Source organism: Hemicordylus capensis, chromosome 2 (genome assembly GCF_027244095.1).
Source record: "Hemicordylus capensis ecotype Gifberg chromosome 2, rHemCap1.1.pri, whole genome shotgun sequence".
NCBI lineage: Eukaryota > Metazoa > Chordata > Lepidosauria > Squamata > Cordylidae > Hemicordylus > Hemicordylus capensis.
Window position 1 is genome coordinate 399,532,054 of NC_069658.1, and position 15,885 is coordinate 399,547,938.

The 15,885-nt window shown below is 45.6% G+C and overlaps 2 protein-coding genes across 3 annotated transcripts in view; one reads left to right on the plus strand and one right to left on the minus strand.

The window, feature by feature from the left end:
- The window catches only part of TK1 (thymidine kinase 1), a 38,211-nt gene extending 33,999 nt beyond the window's left edge, over positions 1-4,212 (minus strand). The window contains exon 1 of the mRNA XM_053300689.1: positions 4,064-4,212. The gene's annotated coding sequence lies outside the window, so the exon portion shown is untranslated. The remainder of the gene's footprint in view (positions 1-4,063) is intronic.
- On the plus strand, positions 4,194-12,337 carry BIRC5 (baculoviral IAP repeat containing 5). Of its 2 annotated transcripts, XM_053300690.1 has the most exons (4): positions 4,475-4,822; positions 9,125-9,234; positions 11,662-11,779; positions 12,142-12,337. In XM_053300690.1, the coding sequence occupies exons 1-4, from the start codon at positions 4,676-4,678 to the stop codon at positions 12,223-12,225; spliced, it is 459 nt and encodes a 152-aa protein (XP_053156665.1). In that variant the 5' UTR covers positions 4,475-4,675; the 3' UTR covers positions 12,226-12,337. The 2 variants fall into 2 exon arrangements, with proteins under 2 accessions (XP_053156666.1, XP_053156665.1); XM_053300691.1 differs by lacking the exon at positions 12,142-12,337 and having other exon boundaries at positions 4,194-4,822; positions 9,125-9,298.
- The last annotated feature ends 3,548 nt before the right edge of the window (positions 12,338-15,885 follow it).

The window sequence follows — 15,885 nt, forward strand, 5'->3', positions numbered from 1 at the left end:
ATAAGGGGAATATCTTACAGTGCTCACATATCAAGCCTCCCTTTTGTATGCAACCAGGGTGGACCCTGCTTAGCTTAAGGGGACAAGTCATGCTTGCTACCACAAGACCAGCTCTCTTCCCTCTCTTCCATGTACTAAGAGCACAAGACAGAGTCTCAAGTAAATCCCCTTGAGATGGGCAGCTAAGGGATTCTAAAACAAAGGTTGGCACAGTTGTTGCAATAACAATACTGAGACAGCCTGTTCTTGATGCTGTCTTTTTCTTTGGGTATGGCAAGGCTGAGTACGCTTCATCTTGGCGAAGACATCTCAGTTGTCATAGCTGCTCTGTTTTATGCCAGAGAGTGGACTGTGGATGGCATGGTGAGGTGTGCGTTTTGGCAGTTTCTCTCCCCCTTTTGCATTCAGGTGAGCCAGTGCTGCCAAGAGCACAGAGATGCAGGGTGATAGCTAAAGCAAAAGGCATTGGCATGTTTCTGTCAGTTTGAGCATGTTCCTGGATTCCAGGCACTGCACCAAGTACTGAGCTAATGTAACATTTAGCTCAGATTCTACGTGGTTTTTGGTGTTTTGCTTTTAAAATGGGCTGTTGTCCTTCCAGAAATATCTATACTGGTTATTCTTCACATTTTCCCCATTTAGCAGTGCAAAATACCCTAACTTACTGTTTGATTTTGCTGAAGGAAATCACTGTGCACAGATATACAACATTCCTTATTTTAAAGCATTTACAAACAGACATTTCTTTTTGAGGGTACATGTAAATGAAAGCTGATTCTCATAACTGTAACTCAATGTTTAGGCTGCAGTCCCATACATACTTAGCTGGGAGTGAGCATTGCATTAGACTCAGTGGGACTTACTTCTGAGCAAACACATTGAGGCTTGACTGCATGTTGCCTTATTAAGAACCTGAGCTGTCTAGGCTGCCTGGAAATGTGATTATCTGTTTTGAAAGGCTCTCCTGAGATTATCTGAGAAAAGGCACTTGGTTTTTTTCCTGAACAATGCAATGCAGCTCAGGACATAAGACGCTTCTTCCACCCAGCCCCACAGTGTTTCCTTTGAGAAGCAGAGTCTGTTTCTTAAAGGAAACACTGTGGGGCTGGGTGGAGGAGCAGGAAGAAAAAAGGCAGTCCTACTTTCCTGTGGTTGAGGTTGCCAATTCCTGACAACCGTGCTGTGTTTAAGATGTATGGTAGGCAGAAACTCAATTCCCCATTATGGCATGGCATCTCTATGCTGGGAAACACCTGCTGAATTTCTACCGATTCTGCTGTGTTTAGGAGTGCAGAACCCTCCTTCATCAGGAAAAGGGCAGCCAATAGCCTAGATGACTTCAAATGGGGAACAGATAAATTCATGGAGGGCATGTCTGTTAGTGACTACTAGTCATGATGGCTATATGCTACGTATGGCTTCAGAGGCAGTCTACCTCCAAATACCAGTTGTTGCTGGGTGGGGGGAAGCAATAGTGGGGGCTATGAGCCCTGCTTGTGGGCTTCCTAGAGGTTTCTGATTGGCCACTGTGGGAAACAGTATGCTGGGCTTGATGGGCATTTGGTCTGGTGCAGCAGGGCTCTTCTCGTGTACTTAAAAGAAATGATAACCCTATTCTGTCCAAGTATCCCCTTCACAGCCATCTCAGTACAACAAGGAACCACCGTCTGAATGGTTCTTTAGCAGGATGCCCCATTCTCATTTCCAGGTAGCTTTACACACGTGGCTTGTGGTTCGAATCTACTACGGAATGGAGTGTGCCAGTCCACATATTAGCTGTATTTACCCCGAAGTCCCTGCAGGGACCAGTACAGAGGGGACCAGTACAGACAGGACTCTGTTTTCCCCCAAATCATGGCTAGGCATTCTGGCTTAGCCCCCGAATTATGTCCGGCTTTAAAAAATCCTCGATTTCCAGTGGCTTTTGCAGGGGGAAACACCCCAAGGCTTCTGTCATGCCCCCAAGTTTTTCTGTGGTATGTGGAGGGGCTTCTTTCCAAACCCACACTTGAAATCCACCCAGGTGTCCGCAAAGGAGATTTGCAATTGCAAGTGCTGGGGTGGTGGGGGAGGGGTTGTGGCAGATTGATGCTGTTCTGTGGAAGAGGTCCTTTCAGCTCATGTTTCTGTCAGGTTACATTAGAGCCAGGCGGCCTATATAATACACACACAGATGTCCCCTTGGGTGGAGGCGATTCCTGACAAACCACTCTCAGCGGAGAAAGCCCTCTCCAGCCCCTTCAGGGGTGCTGCGCTGAAGTCACAAACTAGGAGCAAGTGAGACACTGGCCACGATTCCCCACAGGAGATGCTTCTCAGCCCAGAAGGCACCCTCAACAATGCTGAATCACAGAAGCATTTCTGCACTCTGCTGTGGACCCAGCTGTGGTGCACGGGTCCCTGTCTGCAGAATGCTGCCAGGAAAGCTTGCTATAAAGATGAGTAGCATTTCACACCATCCACCTCGGGGAAAGAAGCAGAATGGCTGGCTGAGGAAGGAGGAGGGGCCACAGGGAGAATGAGAGAGTCCAGAAGGGGAGGGGGAGGGAGAAATTCCTGAGTTAAAAGCAAGATGTAACCTGAGCCCTTTGTGTCTGAGCTGATTGCAGTCACTCACAAAGGCAGGGTTCAGGTTAAGCGTTCTGTTGTTTGATCTCTGGCTGCTTGGTCTTGCAGTATTCCATAATGAATTGTCAAACTAACAACAAAACAAAAAAATACTCTCTTGCCTCCTCCTCTGGGATGGGATTGGTTGGATAAAAAACCCGGAGCAAGCGGTGGGAACGCGCATAGGATAAGAATCTGCAGGGATTGAGGAGAGGAACTGGCCCTATGTGCACTGTCCATTTAATTCCCCAAATTAAACATCTGTGAATCTGCTGCAAAGTAGATTTGCTCTTCAGATACCCAGCAGCATGAAGCCATGTGTGAATAACTCCCAGGGCAACTGAAAGAATCCTCCATGAATGGGGCTGGACCAATGAAAGCATAGATGAATTAATGTATAAACTCAAATAGGGAGGACAGGGCTAGAGAGGTTCCTTTGCATCACAGTACTCTGAAATAGCTATCTATCTATCTATCTATCTATCTCGCACCATGCAGTTCCAGCAGCCATTACAAAGGAAAGTGCTTTCTACAGGTAGCCACCTGTTAAATGGCTCTGTGTAGAATAGGTGCTGCAGAGTGGGAGATAGGGTGGTTAAGGAGCAACACTCAGCCCCACATGGGATGATGGTATCTCTGGAACTCTGCCCAGGAGTCAGACAGGTCTTCACTCCCACGTCCTGAAATGTTTCTCCTCTCTAGCAGACAACGAGCAAAGCTCCCATGTTTTTAAATGCCTCACAAGACAACAAGAAACTCAACAGATAGAGATGCAATAATTAGGTAAAGGTAAAGTGTGCTGTTGAATCGGTGTCGGCTCCTGGCGCCCAGAGCCCTGTAGTTGTCTTTGGTAGAATACAGGAGGGGTTTACCATTGCCTCCTCCTGCGTAGTATGAAATTATGCCTTTCAGCATCTTCCTTTGTCACTGCTGCCCGATATAGGTGGCATCGTTCCCATAGTCTGGGAAACATACCAGCAGGGATTCAAACCGGCAATCTCTGGTTTGCTAGTCAAGTCATTTCCCCGCTGCGCCATTAGGTGGCTCTATGCAATAATTACAGAAGCATAACCTGGTGATATTTTATAAATGCTAAAAGCACAGACTTGTTACTTGCAGACTGCCTCCTGTAATTTAAATTAATACTGTCTTCGGCTGTCTCAGAAACAGAAAAGAATCTAAGATTTTTTTCTTTTTTTAAAACAAGGTTAAGGTGGTGAGGGGCAGACTCCTGTACCTTGGCTTTAAAGCTGTTTAGCCCACAAACATTCACCAGATACACACCTCCCTCACGATGGATAAAGCAATAGGGAAGGGTACACGTGTTGCATTTCTGCCTATTCTGAAACCTTTTAACCAGTACACAATACTTTTTTCTAACTAAAGCAAACCTTCTATCTGCACTGACTGAGGAAGCGTACTCTAATAAACTCTGACTGTGCCTGCGTGCACCCACCTTCTTATAAAAGTTAAACCTTGGGTTCATCATTCCTGACGTGGTGTAAGCATCACACGTATTTTGGGCAGTGACGAGCAACAGCTTGACCACCGATCTTGTTTTTGAAAGGCTCCGCCAGATCGTGAACAAAATCACCTTCTTCACACCTATTTCAAAGTGATATAATGGATGAGAGTTACTAAACTTGACTGCGCTATTTAAAAGTTTGCATCGATGCTTATGTATTTTCAGCACCCTTGTGCCGCATATATAAGGTGGAAAGTTCGTCATTGCAAGCGAGAGCTTCGTCTTTAAACTCCTAGGCGTCGTCGTGGTGTTAGTTTATTGAAGCAAAACGAACACACGAGAAACCAGAAGACTAACATTCATTGGGGCATGAATACCTGTTACTCTTCTGGTTTCTCGTTTGTTCGTTTTGCGCCCCCCCCCACCTTAAAATACGAATACTACTACTAATAATAAAATATTTGTAGGACGACCTTAAACATCACTAACTGCAGTCAGTACTACAGCTCCCAGCATGCTCAGCATTCCTCAGGGGCCAATCTTCCTCCAAGCGTGGCGCGGCCGTTTTTCGCCCGCTAAGGGTTTGAATGCTGCGCGGTAAATATGGCGGGTACCGGAGCTGCTTCCCCGCGGCCGCCAGAACTGCACCAGGACCAGGACCAGGACCTGAACCCGTACCTGAAGGAGCACCGTTTGGCCACTTTCGCACAATGGCCCTTCGTCTCCGATTGCAGCTGCACTCCAGACCGGGTGAGAGACCGATTTCTCCCAGCCTGCAACACCCCTAGAAACGTTCCCAATTTATTTATTGTTCTATTTATGATGTTTGTACATTGCCTCAAACTTCCGTCTCTGGCCGGTGTACAGCAACATAAACCAACCTCGAAACAATTTAAAACCTCAAGTATAGTTAAAAAGCTTGGGTGAATGAATGTGTCTTTAACGACTTTTTAAAAAGTTGGCCGAGATGGGGATGAGCTCTTATTTCCGCAGGCAGCGCATTCCGGAGTCCTGGGAGGGCAACAGAGAAGGCCCGCCCCCCGTGCAGCCATCAGACGAGCTCTCGGTGGCAACTGCAGACGAGCTTCTCCGGATCCTTTCAATGGGCAGCAGTGGGGCTCATAGCGAAGTTCTCTTAAACACACACCCTTGTATGTTTGCTCAAAGAAATAAACCCCACTGGCGTGTTCAGATCGGCACCTTAGGCATTATATAGGAAGCTGCCATTTATGAAGTCAGACCATTGATCCATCTAGCTCAGTCAGTGTTGTCGACTGGCAGCGGCTTCTCCAAGGTTGCAGGCAGGAAACTCTCTCAGACCTATCTTGGAGATGTTGCCAGGGAGGGAACTCGGAACCTTCTGCATGCCGATGCTCTTTCCAGCCCATTCTGTCACCATCTTTCCTTTGCCACCAACTGAGCCTCAGCTCAACTTCTACGGAGGTTGAAGTTACCTTCTGGCAAACGTTTTACCATCCCTACACTACCCATCTCCTTCCTCCTCTTTCTCCCATCTTTTTCTCTTTGCAGTTTGGGATGAAAACATCTCCATCCCCTAAGGGGAATATCTTACAGTGCTCACACAGGTAGTAGTCTCCCATTCAAATGCAAATCAGGGTGTCCCCTGCTTAGCAAAAGGGACAATTTATGCTTGCTGCCACAAAGATCAGCTCTCCTTTAAAAAATAGATGTAATCTTAATAAAAGTAATTGGAACTAAAGTAAAGGTAAAGTTGTGCCATAAGTTGGTGTCGACACCCATGGAATGTAGTTTTCTTTGGTAGAATACAGAAGAGATTTTAAAAGTCTGTCCCCCCACCCAAAAGGGCAAATGAAGCAGTTTACATGAGATGGACTATTGGGCAACAGGACCTCCAAGGTCCCTTTTAAATCTAATGTTTATTTTTAGCCTACTTTCCAGTAGGCTTATGAGATCACCTGGCATTCTGTGTGTGTCCGTCTGTGTGCATGTCCCCCAACCCCACATCGACTTTGCAATGCCTGGACCAATATGAACCAAATCAAGTACAGTTGTATGACACATAGGGACATCTCAACGGCGTAGTTTGTGATGATGTTATCCAACCCGATCCAAGATGGCAGATGCGTAAACTTTTGAGGCACAAGTGGGCTAACTTGTGAACTGCTTGTGATTGATTTAAACCAAATTTGCTACAGCTGTAGGGACACATAAGGATGCCATAATGGTGTGGTGTGTGATGATGTCATCCACTCCAGTTCAAGCTGGAGGCCTCGTGAACATCTGAGGTGCAAACAGGCTATCATTTGTGGACTGTCTAACCAATTTAAACCAAATTAGGTACAATTGAAGTGAGTGACACACAGGGACACAACAGCGTAGTTTGTGATGATGTCATCCACACAGATTCAAGATGACGGACATGTAAACTTCTGAGGCTCAAGTGCGCTAAGTTGTAGACAGTCTAACCAAATTGAACCAAATTTACTACAGCTGTATGGACACGTAAGGATGCCCCAATGGTGTAGTTTGTGATGATGTCATCCACCCCGATCCAGAGTGGTAGCTGTGTAAACTTTTGAGGCGCAAAGTGCACTAACTTGAGGACTGTGTTGAACCAAATTTGGTACAGTTGTAGTGAGTGGCACATAAGCACCCCTCAATGGTGTGGTCTGTAATGATGTCATCCACTCTGATCCAAGATGGTGGAAGCATGAACATTTGAGGTGCAAGAGATCCAACATGTGGACCTCGATTTGAACCAAATTTAGTCCAGTTGTAGAGACAGTGAAAGGAAAGTAAGCTGATCAGTTCTTATTAGAACAACTTGTTCTAATTATTGCCATTTAGCAACAAAAGTAGTTTAACTATGTTTTTTGAACTATTTATCATAAAGTAGTTGTAAAATGGCTACATGAAAAGTAGTTTAGTAGTTGAACTACTTGTAGTTTAGCCTCTGCCAATCACTGCTGTTAAGTTAATATGGGTAAGACTGGAGCTTTAAATTATTGGGGAAGCAAACCTATGGTCCAGCCTTCTCATCACTTCGCTCACACAGGTCCCAGTAGTAGCACAGATGGCATTCAAAAATTGTAACACTCTCTTTTTATGTGCTGTCCCCAAGTAAGAGGCTCTCAAAAGTGAGCGAACCATGGATACTTCTCTGCCACAGCTAAGCATAGTCCTGAACAAGTAATAATTCACCCCACTTCCTTTTGTAGACTGGGAAGATGCTTTTGATTGGCACTAAAAATGGGCCCCACTGCGTAATCTAAGGGCACGTGGTATAGCCACCTTGCTGAAGCAAGGTTGGTGCCTGGATTGGTGGCTGTGTAGGAACCCCATGTATAATTGTCCTGAATGCCGTGAGGAAGATAGGATATACATGTTTTTAAAAGTTAAAAGAGTTCAATTGTATATGCCTTTACTCAGGCCCAGCCCACTGTCTCCTAGTGTCTGAGGCCGCAGGGCAAAGTGCTGCTGCCTCCATCCCCTGGGAGAGTGTGTTGCTAGCCACTCTCCCCACCACCACACCTGTGCTAGCCACTCTTTCCCTCCCTCTCCACCTAACCTCCAGTGGTGTGCAGAGCATGCCATTTTCCCTTGCTCCATAGCACATGGAGGATGCTGCTAGCTGTTCTTCCCCCTGCATGCCTGGCAGCATCCGTCCCCATTCCCCCCAGCATGTAGAGTGACCCGATAGCTGCCCTTCACCCACTTCTACCTCTGGTGGCAGACGGAGGCCACTACCACCCCTGTGACACACTCCCCCTCCACTTACAGCACAGTAGCCGTACTGCCACCTCTTCTCTCACTGACTTTTGAAAGTCAGAGGGTGGGGAAGGAGCAGAAGCAAGCCTGAGGGGCGGCGGGGAGGAATAAGCTGGTGGACTTCAGCATCTTTGCTCCAGCCCTCTACTCTCTCTTATTCTTTGCTTCTTTCTGCTCTGAGTGGGAGCAGGAGTGGTGGCGGCTGATGCACTGCTGGGAAAAGGGAGAGGTGGTGATGGGGCCAGTGGAGGCAGGCAGAGGGGGTGTCCTCTCCCACTGCTGCCAGTCTGCTGCCTGAGGTGAGGTGGCTGTCTCACTCTGCCTCCGTAGGGAGCCAGTCCTGTGTTTACTTGGAAGTAAGATTTTCAGTAAGACTTGCTTGCAAGTTAACGTGTACAGGAAATTATAGTCTTAATAATTCTGCAATGCAGAATTGATTCTCACTGAGTTGGTAAACTTGTTTCTGGGCTGCATCATTTCAGACTACAGGCGGGTTTGCGTGATTGATTGCTCCTCCATATGAAACTATTTTCTGCACACAGAAAACAAGCACGTTGAAGAGAAAGCCAGGGTAGAACTCTTCTTCTGAACTTGCTTGTTCTCTTTGTTCAGGGAATAAGTATCTACTTGTCTAAGTGTTTAAAATGAATAAAAAATGATTAGAATATTAATCCAAAATAAGAGTAGTACCTTCGACCTTCACTTCTTGCATCCATTTACTTTTGAGAAACCTCTTCATGCTTCCTCTTGAAGGAAGAGTTCCTCAATTCTCCTTAACTGTTTTCTAGAATGATTTTACACAAAAAGGCACACTTTCCAACAGGATGTGCTCATTTTCTGCTAATGCTTTCAGGGCAGTAGGACCAGCCCCTCTAAAAATGATCTGGTGGGTCTCAACAGCTTGGGAAGCCAAAAGACAAGTGTCCTACAGTAATGAAGACAGAGTGGCTCTGCTGTTGCCCTCTCATGCTAAGGAAAGGGTCCTTTGGTTCACTCCTTAAAATAAATTGGTTATCAGCCTCCATCTTCATTGTATGGTCAGTGAAACTAGTTTTGCAGTGTTGTCTTAGTACAGCCATTGATATGCAGCATCCTCTGTTAACTGAGCAAAGAGATACACTACTCTTTGGTGATGTGCCTCAGATTAAGAGACCAAGGAACAGAAGCTGTTTGGAGCTGTGAGAACCTGCAGCCAGACTTTCACTCTGGCCTCCCAGTCCAGAAATCTTGGATGTGTGACTAGAATTCATGCCCTTTTAAAACAAATTTCTCCCTCTCTCTTTGCCTTTTCTCCCCCTCCAGATGGCAGAAGCAGGATTCATTCACTGTCCTAATGAGAATGCACCGGATGTGGTCCAATGCTTATTTTGCTGGAAGGAGCTGGAGGGATGGGAGCCTGATGATGATCCTATGTGCGTATCTTGCAAACAAACCATGTGCAGTGCAAGCAGATCAATACTACTACTGCTACTACTAGTACGGATATTTATATACCGCTCTTCAACAAAATTCTCAAAGAATTTTGAAAAATAGAATAATAAAAACATAGAAAAATAAATAATACATAAATAATATGGTCCCCTGTCCCCAAAGGGCTCACAATCTAAAACGAAACATAAGGTAGACACCAGCAACAGCCACTGGAGGAATGCTGTGCTGGGGCTGGATAGGGCCGGTTGCTCTCCCCCTGCTAAGTATAAGAGAATCACCACTTTAAAAGGTATCTCTTTGCTCAGTTAGCAGGGGATGCTGCATGTCAATGGCTGTACTAAGACAACACTGCAAAACTGGTTTCACTGACCTTACGATGAAGATAGAGGCTGATAACCAATTTATTTTAAGGAGTGAATAATGGGTTGTTCCCATGTGTTATCTTCTTTGCAATGAGCCTTTGAAATACAGCTGCTCTAGAGCAAGTGAAACCACTTGCCATAGCCAGGCTGTGTTTGATCTCTAAGCATCTGGAGATATTACTTGTAGTAGCAGGTGTTTAGATTCTGCAGAGTGACATGAACTGCATTTACATAATCTGTGCTGGCTTCCTGGACCACCGTGTGTATGCCTCTGAAAAGCCTGAATGGCTGCTCTGCAAGCCAGTAATGCTAATAAAGTCTCTGAACTGAATTCCCTCTTGGTATCCTGAAAAATAAGTGATGTTTCTGCAGCCACAGAACTGCCTGGACATCTGAGCCTAGAGATTCCCTGTGTCCATATTTGACATAAATGATTTGCTTTAAAGCAGACCCAACACAGAGGCTTATCATGGGCATCAAATACGGATAGCCAAGTAAGTCTTGGTAGTGCTGAGGCCTGACTGCTTAGATCTGGCAATTTCATTCCTTTTCCAGCTATTTGGAATCTGAGTCTCTTAAGGAGAGACCCACACTACTTTAATTTAGGGGATCAGAGGTGCTGTTTCCGTGTGTGCAGTTTCTGCAGTATACAAAGGTAGGGGTTTTTAACCTGCACTGGTTCTTTCCCAACAGCCTTGCATATGGCAGCTGGGATAACCGCAAGATCAGCTAGGGCTGCATAGTCTGTAAGGCTGCTTTGAGTATGAGGGTGTCCCTGCAGAAAACACATCTACTTTTTCTAGGGATGCTTCCTGCACTTTCCCCCAATCAAGAACTAGGACATTAAACTAGGAACAGGACAGGAAGCTCCACAGTTTCAGTGCTGCCACCCAAAAGGCTCTTTCGTCTCTGCCAACCGTACTGCAGTTGCTGAGGGGACCCTCAAGGGCCCCCGCAGCTGATCATAGAGGACAGGCAGGACTAAACGGGTGGAGACCTTCCTTTAGGTATGGTTCAAAATTGTTCAGACCTTGGAACAGAAGAACCAGCTCCTTACGTTGAGCCTGGTAATGAACCAGAAGCTGCTGGTGCTGGTACAGGCATGAAGTAACACAAGCTAGCTACCTCCACTTAACACTCCAGCAGATGCATTCAGAACAAGCTCAATTTCCAAATGGTTTTTAAATGCAGCCCCACATGAAGCACATTACAGTAATCAGGTTTAAATGTAACTAAAGCATATGTAATGGTGGCCAGATGCTTTCTCCAGGAATGGGTGCCATTGGCGGGGCAAAGGTGTTCCTGGCCACTGCTGCCGCCTGAGAGTCTTAACTGTAGTGCTGGGTCCAAGAGCACTTCAAGCTGAAACCTGATCTTTTGTGGAGAGTGCTACTCTATTCAGAACTCCTCTTGCTGGATTCTGTGTGAATCCTCTCCCTGGACTTGCCTGCTGACCAGAAACATCTTTGTCTTCTCTAGATTGAGTTGCCGTTTGTTTACCCACATCCAGTGTGTTAGTGATTCCAGACCACCAGTTCAAGGCCACCATCCCATATTATCTTTTGACTATGTAGTCAGTTTATGACTAAACTGAGAGTGCTGTCTCTTAAATTTCAATTTAACGTGGGCAAACATGAGGGTGTTCTTTGTGACTGTCCCTTACCTATAGAATGTCTTTCCTCCGACAACTTTTCAGAGCCAGGTTTTCAGAAGCAATGCAAGATGTCTTGTTTTGTTGACTTTGCAGTCAGGAATAGAATAATATGATAGTTGAGTTTATACAGTTTTTGAACCCAAGACTTTGAGATGTGATGGGTCTAAAAACTGCATGAATAGATATGTAAATATTACACTGAAGGGGGAAGGTGTTCAGGTGTGAATTGCTTTCTGTTGCTTAGGACTAAGGAACACGGCTAATACTTCTAGTGGGGAAAATTTGGAGATGAGCTTTTTGTCTTTAACTTTGCTTCTCCATGCTTCCTCCCAGGAAGTGCTGCCTTGCGTTGAGGACCTCTGCTCTAATATAGTTTGTCTCTTCATTTCTAGGGAAGAGCACCGATGCCACTCCCCCAATTGTCCATTCCTTGCTCTCCAGAAGGACGTGTGTGACCTGACCGTGCGAGAGTTTTTGAAACTTAGCGAAGAGAGATTGAAGGGCTTGGTTGTACGTATGGTTTGTGGGTAGCCATGAATCTTGTCTGGCTGCTCTTATCTCTTTGTCTCTTCTACAGTTTAAAAATGGCCATATAGGGCTCCTCTTCACTTCATTTGGGCCCACAGATCTTTCCACCTTGATTTTAAGATGGTGTTCATGATTGATCTCTGAGTTGTGGCTAAACTAATCAGTGCTTTTTGCTCCTTGCTATGCTGTCCTGGAGCTTTCCTGCTTCTTGCTGCTCAGTGAATTGCCACTGCAACCCCTTTAACTGTAGCAAAGCCCTTTTCTTGAAGTCCTTCCTACAGCTACAAGGATGCCTTTTTTCTGTTTTAACAGGAGTTACTTTCTGTTTTGTGTATTCCCCCTAGAAAAAAGAAATTGACAAGAAAGTTGCAGCGGTGGAAAAGAATGCTAGTATTGTACGTGCTGAAATTGAACGCCTACATGCATAAAGCCTTTTTGCCCTGAAGGAGAAGATGCATTATTCCATGACTACACCTTTGTTCAAGTTTATCTCTGCTTCCTCTACTTTTTAAAATAAATATTACAGGTTTGCTTAATAAATATCAGTGGATTTTTAAGTATCTGACAGCTTTCTTGACAGGGCTGCTTGTGGTTTCCGAGCAAGACTTGGAGGCCTTTTTTGCTTTGCCACCAATAGCTCCAGTCCAGCTTCCCCTAAGGGCAGTGCTCATCTCTGTCCCATCCCCCAAACTGGTGTAGTGCTTAGAGTGGGGCTGTCAAACCCTCGGCCCATGGGCTCATTCGGCCCATGCAGCTCCTTCCGACCTTCCTTCTTTCCCCACACTGTGCTGCTCTGCTCTTTCCTTTCCCCTCCCCCTGCCACATGCTGAAGTGGCCTTCGTTCCCCCGCCCCCTGCATTGAAGCTGCAGCTTCCAAAGTGCTGGCCAGCTTCCTTCTTCCCCTCCAAGATGCTCCTTCTTTTCCACGCACCAAAGTGCCCGCTGGCTTCCTTCTTTCCCCCTCCGCCACTGGTATTTCTCTCCCCCTCTTCCATCCTCTTTCCCCAGTCTCTCATCAAGCCTCCCCATCCCCTTTCTCGTCCTCTCTTTTGTCTGTCCTCTCTCTCCGTGTAAAAGTAGTGCATTCAGCTAATTTAAGTGGCGAGACGAGAGGGGGGAGGAAGGAGTGAGAGAAGGAGGGAGCAGGAAAGGTAGTGTGAGGTGAGCATGAGGTGACAGAAGGTGGCACAAAGCTATGTTTGGCCCCCCAGAGGTGCATGGGAATCCAATCTGGCCCACCACCAGATTTGAGTTTGACACCCCTGCTTAGAGACCTTCTGGTGCTAGCTCTCATGGCAATCCCTCAGCTTGCTTGCTTCTAGTGGTGTGCCAAAATGGTATGGGGCATCAAGAAAAGCAACTTAGTAGGATGCAGCTTTATTGCAATGAAGTCTATTATCATCTAGACCAATGGTTCTCAAATGGGTGTTCCAGACTTAGTCACTGATGATTCTAAGGATATGCTGGGACCAATAAGTGGGTGTCAAATTATGTATTTGTTTTATTTATTACATTTCTAAACTGCTCCATCCAAAGGCTCTGGGCGGTGCACTGAGAAACAGGCAACATAACTAGATAACAAATGGCTATGCCAAACAAATGGCCATAGAATTGACCAAAGGAGGTGACCCTGGATTTAATTCTAAGTGGCATCTACGACTTGGTGTGAGATATAAATGATTTTGAACTGATAGGAGACAGTGCCCATAGAACTATCTTATATGTAAGTGGGAAAGTACCAAGAAAGGCCAACAGTCACGTCTGACTTTGAGAGAAGAAATTTCTCAAAAGTAAGGAGGCCAGTAGAGAAGAAGCCTGGATACCTGAGGGGCAACTCACCAAGGTTGCTGCCCACTTGATGAGGTCATCGGCGGGGGGAGGGCTCTGCTCCAGGTGCCAACAATGAGGGAGGCTCGACTGTCGTGCACGCAGGACAGGGCTTTCTCAGTTGTTGCCCCCAGACTCTGGAATTCTCTCCCGGTGGCCATCCACTCCTCAGTCTCCATCACAGTTTTTAGAAAGTGTGTGAAATCTTGGCTTTTTGCCCAGGCTTTTGTATGATTGTTCCTATTGCTGCTGCCTCCTGTATGGTTATATTGTGCTAGTTTTTTTAAATCAGATCTGTATTTTTATGTTCTAGCTGATATTTTAATTGTGTAACTTTTGTAGTCTTGTTTTAACTTTTGTGTGAACTGACTTGAGATTGTTTTAATGAAAGGCGGTATAGAAATTAAACAACAAACAAATAAATAAATAAGTAAGTAAGCTGAAAGGGGAAGTCTAGAGGGTCAAATCTCTCCAGAAATCTTAGAGGCTATTATATTTGACAATAAGAGTACATACAAGATGTTCTGGAGGAGAAGGGAGTGCAGAGAAGCTGGATGAACTGTTGGCATATTTCTTCAATGTGGAAGATGTAGCTCTATGTCTGAACCAACTCTTAGGAGAGGGAATCTAAATAATTGGGTCAAACAGAAGATTTAATTCTATTGGATAAGTGTTCTTTTCAAATTGGACCAGAATAGAGTATTAATGAATCTTATCTCCTACTTCTAATCTAGACAGAGGTAGGGATGCCCCCTCTCCAGGCAGGGATGCCCCCTTTCCCTGCTACTTTTAAACTTATCTCTTTAGCCTCTAGCTATTGTTGTTCAGCAAAACCAAATGATTTCAGGCATTTGAATGGTTAGAGAGGAGTTTAAGCTTGTGCTATATGCAAATGACGCCCTGCCCCTTCTTTCTTTCTTGGTCTAATCCCATATCTCTCCCTTTCCTGATTGCTTTGATTACCAGATTTGAGAGCTCATTGGGTTATACAATACATTACTTAAAATCAGTGGCCTTATATCTTGGTATATCTTCCAAAGCAGTGTTTCTCAACCACCAGTCTGCGGAGCGGTGGCGGTCCGTGAGGCTCTGGAAACTGTCTGCGAGGCATCACTAATAAAATAACGCCCCCCCCCAAAAAAAACAATTTTGGGCTGGCTGGGGGCCGCCACCGGGAACTCTCTGAAGCTCATTTCTAGGCAGCTCTTGCTGCTGGATAATGTTCAGTTTGAGGAAGTGAAGTGAACATTATCCAGCAGCAGGGACTGCCTGCCTAGAAATGAGCTCTGGAGAGCTTGTCTGGGCTCCGTGGACCCTAGGCCCCGCCCCTTTTGCACATGACATCACAGGGGAAGGGTGGCAGTGACGGGGGCAACCCCTTTACTAGCTGTTAGGGATGTGCGAATCGATTCGGATACAAATAGATTTGTACCCGAATCTAGCTAATTTGGGTGATCCGAATTGAATTTGGGGTGATCCGGATGGGTCAGATTCGGATCCAAATCAAATCAGGGCTGTTTCGATTTGGTTACAAATCGAAACACATAAAATCCCAATTGCACACCCCTACTAGCTGTTGGTCCGGGAAACTGCACATGAAGAATGTACCGGTCCATGACTCCAAAATCATTGAGAAACACTGTTCTAAAGCAGGGCTTCCCAACCTGTGGTACTCCAGATGTTGCTGAACTACAACTCCCATCAAACCCTGTCCTAAAGTCCTGCTTGAATATGTGGGACTTTAAATGGAATGATAGTGATTTTAAGTATCTTTACCTCTTGATTCCAAAGGAACTTAACGTGTTCTTATCAATTTGGACCCATTTCTTAAGCAAACCATGAGACCTTAAGCATCGGGAAAAGCTCCAATTTAGTCTTGGAAAACATTCTTAAATTGTATATTAGGGATGTGCCCAAACCACAGTTCAAAGCACAGTTTGAGCACTTTGAGGGAAATTAAAAAGGGAACTTTAAGAAAGTGGAGAGCGGGTGCTTCTGCGCTCCATCGCCAACCTGCTCTCCATTGCCGCTTCCTGCTGGGGCGGCCCATGCCCCCCAAAGCGCCACCTGCTGTCAGCAGCACACACATTTCCAATGAAAATTGAATGAATGATATAGCAGTGTGTGGATACAGACTGCCTTTGTAAGCCTTTGAATAGTTCCTACATCTCAGACAGAAGACTTGAGCCCTGGCCTCGCTCAGTTAAAAATAACTTACCACTGTAGTGCCCCTCTCTGTTTTTATAGATACCTGTAATTTA